This window comes from Lontra canadensis, unplaced genomic scaffold (genome assembly GCF_010015895.1).
Source record: "Lontra canadensis isolate GAN:19392208 unplaced genomic scaffold, GSC_riverotter_1.0 scaffold58, whole genome shotgun sequence".
Lineage (NCBI taxonomy): Eukaryota > Metazoa > Chordata > Mammalia > Carnivora > Mustelidae > Lontra > Lontra canadensis.
The window spans coordinates 1,055,136-1,065,718 of NW_022631052.1; the positions used below are offsets into that span (position 1 = coordinate 1,055,136).

The window sequence follows — 10,583 nt, forward strand, 5'->3', positions numbered from 1 at the left end:
GTACCTGCTGAGATCAAGAGCAAGAATACTTGAGGGAAAAGATGACAAAGTAAAAAAAAAAGTACATAGATTTAAAAACAAACCCTAATGAAATTGGTACATACTGAAGTGAATTGTCATGTCATTTGTTCAAAAAACTGGTAGGTCTAAGAGAAAATCAACTTAGATCTTAAAACTTATTTTTCAACTGACCCATTTGGTCAAATTTTTAGGAACATGGCTTTTCATTCTTTCTCAGTAAAATACTGATTCTAGTTAAAATGCACAAATTAAGTGGTTAGGGAGGTTACTCTGTAAAATGCCCCTCTTCCCAACCTCTGAAAATTCAGTCCTTATAAAGGGAAATATGTAAAATTGCTTTTTTTCTCAATTTCCTTGAAGGAAAGGTAGGTGTTATCAGGTTGATATTAGGAAAAAGGTTTGGGGTTATGTTAACTCTTTGCACTCCAGGCTCTGGCTTCCCTGTTTGGCAGACTGGAGGCCTACTTGAGATACATTTACTTGGTGTTCAGATCCTTGGAAAAACAGTCTCTCTAGGCACTGTTTCTCCCCCCACCCCATTATGTTCTTGTAATCGATTCCACTTGATCATTACAATGAGAATTAGATTATAGGATCAAAACATTTTATGTCTTAAAAATGGGCAATGCAGAAACAGGCATGAAAACTTGGTTGTTGAATCTAGTGGAATAAAGCATAGGAAAAAAGTTAAGTAATGGAAAGGGTTATCATCTAGGATTCAAAAACTTGTACATTGCGTGAGTGACCTTGATAAACTCGTGCATCTAGAAATAAAGTGAAGCATGGGTACATAGTTTAATAATTGAAACATAGATACATGGTCAGCTCTGGATGGCATTGACACTGACCATTGATACTTTGCCCTGGATAGTTCTTTATTGTGGGGGGCTCTCCTTTGTATTACAGGATATTTAGCTACATTCCTGGCCTCTATCTACTAGACGCCAATAACACCCACTCCTCCAGCTGCAAAAACCAGAGACGTCTCCAGGCTTGGCAGAGAGTTCCATGGGAGACAAAATCACCCCTGGTTGAGAACCATCCCAAGTCGATTGAGAAACATCAGACAGCTTATTAATGAGAGCTGGCTGTAGGTATTCACTATAAGAATACCTACTTGGAAAACTAGATTAAGATCCAGAGTCTCTGCTTGTTAAACAAATGGGAATAAGGAGTGAGTCCCATCCCTCCATCTAGAATCACTCTCTCTCTTCCGAGCCCCAAGTGGAGAGAGTGGACTTTCATTCATTTCAGGTTTCTGTTTTTCAGTGCTTCAGACTATCCCTTTTCAGTTCTTCTAATTGGAACAACCTTCACTTCAGGCATGGAGCCCTCCAGAGTCACTCGGGTTTATTTGTAGCTCATTGCTCAACCCCTGATTATTCTGGTGAAGGAGAAAAGCCACTCAGTCCTGCATCCTTGGGAGGTGTGCACCTCCTCTTCTCTTGGAGGAAGAATCGCCTCTCCAGAAATTTGTGCTTTTAGGGCCAAAATGTGACAAGCACATAGCAAGGAATTCTTAGCATCGTTTTAAGTGAAAAGGCCTTTTGATTAATCTACAGTCTAGATGAAATCAAGTATGGATACAGAATTATACTTTTTTTAAAAAATATTTTTGATCAATGGAGGTGGGTTAAACTTTTTTTTTTTTTTTAAAGATTTTATTTGAGAGAGAGTGTGTCTGGGGGAAGAAGAGAGGGGGAGAGAGAAGGAAGGGGAAAGAACCTCAGGCAGACTCTGCAGTGAGCACGGAGCCCGTTACCCCTTGTGGGGCTCAGTATCACCACCTTGAGATCATGACCTGAGCCAAAACCAAGACTCAGATGCTCAACTGGCTGAGTCACCGAGGCATCCCAACATGTGTCACACTCTCTCTCTCTCTTTTTTTAATTAAAAGATTTTATTTATTTATTTGCCAGAATGACAGAGTAGGTAGAGCAGCAGGCAGAGGTAAAGGGAGAAGCAGGCTCCCCACTGAGCAGAGACCCTGATGTGGGACTTGATCCCAGGACCCTGGGGATCATGATCTGAACTGAAGGCAGATGTTTAACTGACTGAACCACCCAGGCGTCCCCCAACATGTGTCTTTTTAAAGTAGAATGTTTTATAGGCCTAAAGGAGTTCTAAATTTTTTTTGTACTCAAAATATATGAAATATAATCTACGTTTACTGAAAACTCATGTATGGTACCCACCCAAAATCAATCTTTTCTCCTACTACTCTCAAACATTATCTATGAATTTAGCCATTTGGGACTTGGGGATTGTTGGGTTTTCCATTTTCCATTGTCATTATTACAGGCTTCTTAGCATGTTGCTTTGAAGCATTCTTACAAACAGTGGGGAACTGTACTGCCCAGAGGTTTGGGTGTCGAGCTAAAGCGTGCCATGCACCCGCTCTGTGCCCTAAGGCTATCCATTTCACCTTAGTTGACTCTCAACGAGTGGCAAATAGCAAAATCTCCCAACCTGTCTCATTCAGCTCTCACACAAACCCTTGGAAGGGGATGGTCAATAAAGAGCCATATAGCAATGGCACCCCACTGGCTCAGTAGGTAGAGCCTGTGAGTCTTGATCTCAGGGTCATGAGTTTGAATGCTGTGCTGGGGGTAGAGATTACTTAAAAAAATAATAATTAAAAGTAGGGGGGTGGCGGCGCCTGGGTGGCTCAGTGGGTTAAAGCCTCTTCCTTCAGCTCAGGTCAGTTAAGTGTTAATCAGCCTCCTTGAGCAGTAGAAAATCCATAGGAGATAGCCTTTTTTGACATTTACTAGATGTGAGAAGATTTAATCCTTTACCCCCAAGAGGAACAACATAATGAGATACCATTCCCCTCCCCAACTCTCCATTCCATGCCCTGCTTCTGCAGGTGGATGTTTCTGCCCTGCGTAGCCACATGGGGAAAGTTAGGTTGAAATAGTTTCATGTTTAAGCATTTTATGGGAAGAGGATTAGGAGGAAACAGACAGTAGATTTCTTACTTTCTTCTCATCTGCTTGTGAAAGAATCCATTAATCCTTTTTTGTTTCTTTTCTTAACCTCTCTGTCTCCTGAAATAGGACTTCATCTTCTGTCTTCATCTTCATCTTCTGTCTCTTAGTCATTTTCTTTTTTTTTTTTTTTTAAAGATTTTATTTATTTATCTGACAGAGATCACAAGCAGGCACAGAGGCAGACAGAGGAGGTAGGGGAATAAGGCTCCCCGCTGAGCAGAGAGCCCTATCGAGTGGGGCTCGATCCCACAACCCCAAGATCATGACCCGAGCCAAAGGCAGAGGCCTAAACCATTGAGCCACCCAGGTGCCCCTCCTAGTCATTTTCTTATTGCCTCCTGCTGAACTGGTGTATTTTCATCCCTGTGGATACAGTGAAAATTAACAAAAGTTTAGTAAAACTTGTCAGATGGTACCCTGTGCATGGCTCCGTGTTTAATATCTTACCCAGATGCGCTGGCTGTGAATTGCCACCAGAAGAGAGCAACAGCATCCTGCAAAATCCTTGTCAGGATGTGTGACATTAAGTGTTCAATGGGTTAAAGGTGCATGGAGGGCAATAACCAATGGAAATTTAGCAGTCATTAAATTGTCATTAAAAACCTTTGTAGGGTCGCTGAGGTGGCTCAGTGGGTTAAGCCTCTGCCTTTGGCTCAGGTCATGATCTCAAGGTCCTGGGATCGACCCCTGCATCTTGCTCTCTGCTCAGCAGGGAGCCTGCTTCCCACTCTCTCTCTGCCTGCCTCTCTGCCTACTTGTGATCTCTCTCTCTGTCAAATAAATAAATATAATCTTTAAAAAAAAAAAACCTTTGTAAATTGCTATTAAGCACCTAATGTAGTTTATGCAGGAGATGTGCATGATGGAAGCTAGGGTATTTTCCCTTAAAATTTAGAAAATTACAAAGTGGCTAGGCATAAATGTGTATAATCACATGCCTGTTGTGGGACAGGAATTAGGGAGTTAACCTGACTCTCTTGGGTATGTCTCATCATGAGTTTGAAAATGAGGCATTGATGACTTATATCCCTTGCTGGGTCATGCTGATAAACACAGCCCAGTCGAGTTCCTTTCGACTCTGTGCACTGCAAACGGGGAGAACGGAGTATTCTCAATCCAATGTGATGATAAAATAAAACCCAACAAGTGCCAAGATGTGTATTTGAGGATTGCATAGTAACAGTTCTGCAAGGTAATTAGGCATAGAGGGTAAGCATTTAGTGGTGACATTAGTTTTTCTTCTCTTGTTTTCATATTAAAAAAAATTATTGTCAGTATTGAGGGTTTTTACCAAAACCCTGTAGTTTAATCCTAATCCCGTGCTGAGCTCATTAACATTTACACACACGTTAAAAGATAGAAGTTTTAGTGTGGGCTCCCCAGCATCAAGGCTTTCTCATGGCTTAAGCTGCTTTCAGTTTCTCCCACTTAAGCTGCCCTTAGACCAGATATTGTCTCCTTTCTCCCCACTTTTGTCTATCAGCACTGGCTTTTGGCTTTCTTGTGCCGTGTGACCATATAGGTTTTCCCAATGTGTACTTACAGTGAAAAAAAAAATTTTTTTTTAAAGATTTAATTTTATTTTTAAAGTAATTTCTATACCCACTATGGGGCTCGACCTCACAACTCCCGAGATCAAGAGTTGCATGCTCCACTGAGCCAGCCAGGGATCCCTCAGTGGAAATTCTGTTGCCCAAAGCAATGGAGACTGGTGTCAAGAATACCAGTATCACACTGCTGTCCAGATTTAGGGTTTGGAAAAACCTATGGTGGACTTGAGAGAAGGGGTGAAAAGAGAAAGAGTAGGGAGAATGGGTCTGTTTCCTACAACCGTGGGTCATTGGGGCAGAGGGATGGACAAGATTAAAGTTACAGGCTAGAAGAGCTTGAGTGTCCATCCCTAGGGAAGGGATATAAAACCCAGCCTTGAAGATGCGTGGCCATACCTATAAAATCTGTAACATCTCTCAGGGGCGCTTAACATCATTTAATGGGGAGAAGGTTCTTTTGTGCCCATGTAACTGCTCATGTGAGAGAAGCCTTTCAAAAGGCAGGATTATTAGACAACTGTAGGATTATTGGTTAACACAGATACGACTAACATCAGGCCCTTTCTGTTTGATGGGGAAGAAGTCAGAGAGGTGATTCTTAGCCTTTAAATTTCATGGTTCAATAAGACTTCAAAACAATTTTCAAAGCTGAAAGGGTTGCCGGCTGACTCTGTTGTCTAGGAAGGGGTGTGGGGGGGTAGAAAACCTTTCATCAGCATCATTTTGAGAAACAAAGGACATATAAACACTAAAACAGAAGGACAAATTCTTAGAAAAAAGGACAGTTCTTCAAATGGGATATATTTAGCTTTAGGAAAAGACCTACTACATTGTCCTAGACTTTCTTTGCCAAGGTCAGGTGCTTTGAGTGCCATTGGATTGGAGGGCTCTGGATTTCTGAACATTGGGAAGGGAACCATAGGACCAGGAGTTGGGGGTGAGGAAAATGAACTTATTAACATTGGACTTCTGGTGGAAGATATTTATCATGTCTTTCCCTGTGGGTGGCTCGAAGTAGGATTGTTGATTCCAGATATTTAAGCTTGAGATACGACGAGTTTGCAAATGTTGTTTTGCCCCAGCTAGCTGCCAGGTTTTCAATAACGGCTAGATTGATCTTATAGATTCATCTTTAGGATTTATTATCATTTTGCTGTTTTCATAAGAGAAGCTCTGGGTAACGTGTATCAGGAAAGACATCTTCCGTCCTAGTTATATACCAGTCTCTTATTTGTGTAACCAAAGGGTGTATATCATCAACAACTCTTGCCCTTTTGCCTTTGGATTATATCATGTTCTTTTTTTTTTAAATTTAATTAGTAAATCGTTTGCATTTCCTGACGGCATGCCACTTGACAGAAGGTTTAAGTGCCTGGGAGAATAGTAATCAGTGGCAAATCAGCCTGTAGCCTGAAATGTGGCTGTTTGGCAGTCTATTTGAGAATAATTCAAAGTTTGCTGTGTTCATTTTATTTATGGGTTTCCAGGTGAATGCCAAGCTCCCAATTGGGACTCCAGATTACATGGCCCCTGAAGTGTTGACTGTGCTGAATGGGGATGGGAAAGGCACCTACAGTCTCGACTGTGACTGGTGGTCGGTGGGTGTGATCGCCTACGAGATGGTTTACGGAAGGTCCCCGTTCACTGAGGGGACCTCAGCCAGAACCTTCAATAACATCATGAATTTCCAGGTAAAGAGCCATTCGTAGATTCCAAGGTAATACGGAGAGCTGTCATTTAAAAATGTGTGAGTGAACATTTGTAATATAAATCAGCAGTGCTGGGGAATAACAATAGCAAATGCTTATAAAGCACTTAGTGTTAAAAGCTGCTCTAAACGCGTTAGAAATTGTGTTTCATTGACTCCCAGGTGCCAGTCATTGTAAGCCTACGCCATTCTTTTCGGTACCGTTAAAAAAGAAAAACTCTTGCTAATTAATCTATCATATTTCATTGATTATAAAATGCATTTTGATTTCAGTGCTATTAAGGGAATAACTGAGTCTTAGCCTTGAAATACAGCTCATTAACTTGGCTAATCCTTAAACAATGTGAGAGGTAGATATTCTTTTCCTTTTACAGATGAGGAGACCAAAGCCCAAAATGGTTAAGTAATTTGCCTAGAGTAAGCAGGCAGTCTGGCTTCGAGTCCTTTCCTTGGATAGTCTGCTGTGCTCTTTCTCAGTACTCTTAGCTGTCAGCTATGGTGGTAAAATCAAATGGGGCTAGGAATTAGAATTATAGGAATATATATGAAGTAGCATAAAAACCATTTTCTAATAACTGTACATTCCAGTACGTTAAACCCATTTCTTAAGGATAGGATAAATATGTATGTTTTAGTTTCAACTGAAAGGAGAGAAGAGAGACCTCACAGGGTTTTCTAACTCAATCTCCTCTTTCTGGAAAGCTTAATACATATTTTCATATGTATAATACATATTTCATATGCTTAATACATACATATATTACTTGTTATTCTTGAGTCTCCTCTGGAGTGGAAGTTTTCCCTTAGATGATTCTTAGGTCCAATTTATCTCTTTCACTTTAGTCTGCTCATTCAGTAATGAGTGAATTATGCTAGGCCCGGTTAGGTCCTGGGTTTCCAGTGATGAGCAAGGAGAAGGCTCTCTCTGTCCTCTCTCCCTGTGATCACACAGAAATCACAGTGCACTGTGTTTGTGCAGAAGTAGATTACAGAGGGAATGGGGGGGGGGCAGTCATCGGGTGGAAGAGGGGTGCGGAATGGGGAGGGCGTTCTAGGCAGAGAGAACATCATGATTTGTTCAGACAGCTTTAAATAGCTCGTCATTGTTGGACAGCAAAGAGCGAGATGGGGAGTACAGCTACAAGAGACAGAGAAGAGCAGGGTCAAATCATGAAGGGTATTGAACCCTTGTCAAGGAACGAGGTCTATTGATGTGAACAGGCCATTTATTTTGGGAACATGCCTTTGGTCCAAAGTTAAAAGGGCACAAAACTTCCTTCTTTAAAAAAAAAAAAAAAAAAAAAAGAGAAACTTGCATATATGAGAACTACTTTAACTTTAGAACATGAGAAGCTGAATCAGCTAAGGAAATGCTTATTTTATTTTTTGGAATAGCGGTTTTTGAAGTTTCCCGATGACCCCAAAGTTAGCAGTGAATTACTTGATCTGATTCAGAGTTTGCTGTGTGGCCAGAAAGAGAGACTGAAGTTTGAAGGCCTTTGCTGCCACCCTTTCTTCTCTAAAATTGACTGGAATAACATCCGTAACTGTAAGTAGAGCCGCAGTCCTTCACTTCTGGGGCTGGAATTCAGTGTAAACACTTAAGAATGATCGGAAATTATTCTGGCCCACAGAAGGTGGTGTAAATTATATAAATAAGGGCCTTAATTATCCACAGGGGGTAAAAAAGGCTAATGGCGGAGCTGTCAGTAAGTGGTAATTCTTCTTTAAAATTGTTTGCACAGAACAGGGTCATTTGTCAAACTCTGGGCTTGTGTGGCCTTCCGAACATCATCCCTCAGTAAATTAGAGGTACGGATTGATGGGGGTTCAGGGGTTGTCTCTTGCTTTGACAGAGTTTCTTCTCAGAGGAAATGCAGACCTAGGTATATCCTTCACAGATGAGGAAAAAAGACTCAAATGAGGCAAAGTGCCAGCTTGCTCTGCAAATGGCCAAGCCTGCACAGAAACCAGAAATGTCTCTGTGGGTTCGTTCCTTCTCCTCTAGAATGTTTGTCTTTGCTCACGAGCTTGTAAAATTGACACCGTAGGTGCACAGTGGAGTCATTCTTTCATACATATGTCACTCTAGGGTCAGTTAGAGCAATTGGAATTCATTAAAAACGGAGACCTGATTTATTATCAACAAAATCCAAAATGCTTGGTTTTTTTGGTTGTTTTGTTTTTAACAAATTGGTGATTTTGTTGTTGTGGTTAAGACTCTTTTATTTTTGGACATGTTGTTGATTGAATGTGACCCAGTGATTAGCACAGAGGAGAGCCGGTAGGAAAGCAGTTAGTCTGTGTGAGTGAGGGGAGGTGGGGAGTGAAATCCATTTCTAAGGTGTCAGCACGAGGCTTCTAGCCGGAGCCATGTTGGCATAATATACGAGTTGGGTTATGATCCAATGTTGTTCAGTTGAAAGCCATTGTGATGGTTTCTCTAATCTGCCCAAATATTTAAATAGGCTACCTTTTTGTAAATATTTCTTAGCAATTTTTTTTTTTTTTTCTCCTGAAAGGGACATCACTTACTTTTTCTAACCTTCAGGCATCAACCCCCAAATCTCCAAGGTTTGGGACTTTTAATCAACAGTATATTTCCAGGGCTATCTTCTTTTTTTGCTTTTAGAAAGATTTGATACGGTTTCCTATAGATGCTATTCACATACTCAGTCTTTTCTTGCCTTGCCTTTGTATCTCTGTAGTCTCCTTGAATGAACAGGTAATTTTTCTATGTGTGCACTTGTCAAATTTATCTTAACAACCTCATTCAAGTGAGCCAATGAGTGGTGATGAATTACCTGAGTAACTTTGAGTCTTGGTATACCTTGATGTTGTTTTGGTATGGTTGTTTTGGTATGGTGTCAGAATTCTGGTTTTGTCCTAGTCTTTTTCTTCCAGGCTGTTTTTTAGGCTCTAGCTTATTGGGCTTACAACTCTAACTCCTGTTCTGTAAATTACATTGTGCCCATAGAAGATACATGTGAGTGTAGATTGTGGCCATGCTGTCCATCACAGGGCCCATCTTTTAGGAGCGCCTGGCTGGTGCAGTTGGTTAAGTGTCTGACTCAAGGTCTCAGCACAGGTCTGATCGCAGGGTCATGAGATCGAGTTCCACACTGGGCTCTGTGCTCATTGTGGGGTCTACTTGGGTTTTTCTCTACCTCTCTCTCTCTCCTCCTCCCCCTGCTATCTCTCTCTAAAATAAAATAAATAAAATCTTTAAACAAACAAACAAAACAAGGCCCATCTTTTAGAAGGTCCTGGTTTTCTTTGGGATGCGATGATTTCGTAATGGGTCACCAGAGTTTCGGTCATCTTCACACTTGCTGCCCCCATATTTGACTCACCCTGCCTCCTGTGGCTAGCTACTTAAATTTTCCATGTCCTAACACATACCCACTTAGTTTTTCCTTATTCTTTTTTTTTTTTTTTGAGATTTTTTTTTTTTTAAGCAATCTTGACACCTAGTTCAGGACTCGAACTCACAACTTGGAGACCAAAAACCAAGAATTGCATACTCCATTGACTGAGCCAGCTAGGTGCCCAATTTTTCCTTATTTTTAACACGTGCATATGTTGTTCTCCCCCCTCCCCCTGCCCCTTTTAATGTTAGGGAATTCTCATCCACCTGAAGCCCGAGTTTTTTTTTTTTCTTGAAAGTTATTTTTTTAAAGTAAAAATTGTAGGGTGCCTGGGTGGCTCAGTCGGTTAAGCGTCTGCCTTCAGCTCAGGTCATGATCCCAGGGTCCTGGGGTAGAGTCCTGAATCAGGCTCCCTGCTTAGTACGGAGTCTGCTTCTCCCTCTGCCCCTCCCCTTGACTTGTCCTTATGTGCGTGTTCTCTCTCTCTCTCTTTCAAAAATTAAAAAAAAAAATCTTAAAAAAACTTAAAAAAATGTAAAAATTATATATATTTAAGATGCACAATGTGATGGTTAGATGTACATATACATGGTGAAATGATTACTGTAATCAAACTAATGATCATATCCATCTCCTCACATAGTTACCATTTTTTCCTTTTCTGTGTTGAGAGCACCTATAATCTACTCTCTTTAGCAAATTGCCAGTATTCAATACAGTGTAATTAATCATAGTCATCGTGTTGTGTTTTGTATTTACTTATTCATCCTACATAACTCCTGCTTTGTACCCTTTGACCACTACCTCCCCATTCTCCACCCCCCACCCTGTACCTATCTGGTAGCCATGCCACTCTCTACTTCCATGCATTTAACTCTTAGATTTCTTTCTTTCTTTCTTTCTTTCTTTCTTTCTTTCTTTCTTTCTTTCTTTCTTTCTTTCT

The 10,583-nt window shown here is 40.8% G+C and overlaps 1 protein-coding gene across 1 annotated transcript in view; it reads left to right on the plus strand.

The window, feature by feature from the left end:
* Positions 1-10,583, plus strand: part of CIT (citron rho-interacting serine/threonine kinase) — a 162,176-nt gene that overhangs the window by 31,834 nt on the left and 119,759 nt on the right. The window contains 2 exon segments of the mRNA XM_032876169.1: positions 6,052-6,255; positions 7,668-7,821. Of these exon segments, the coding sequence (XP_032732060.1) occupies positions 6,052-6,255; positions 7,668-7,821 (358 nt within the window).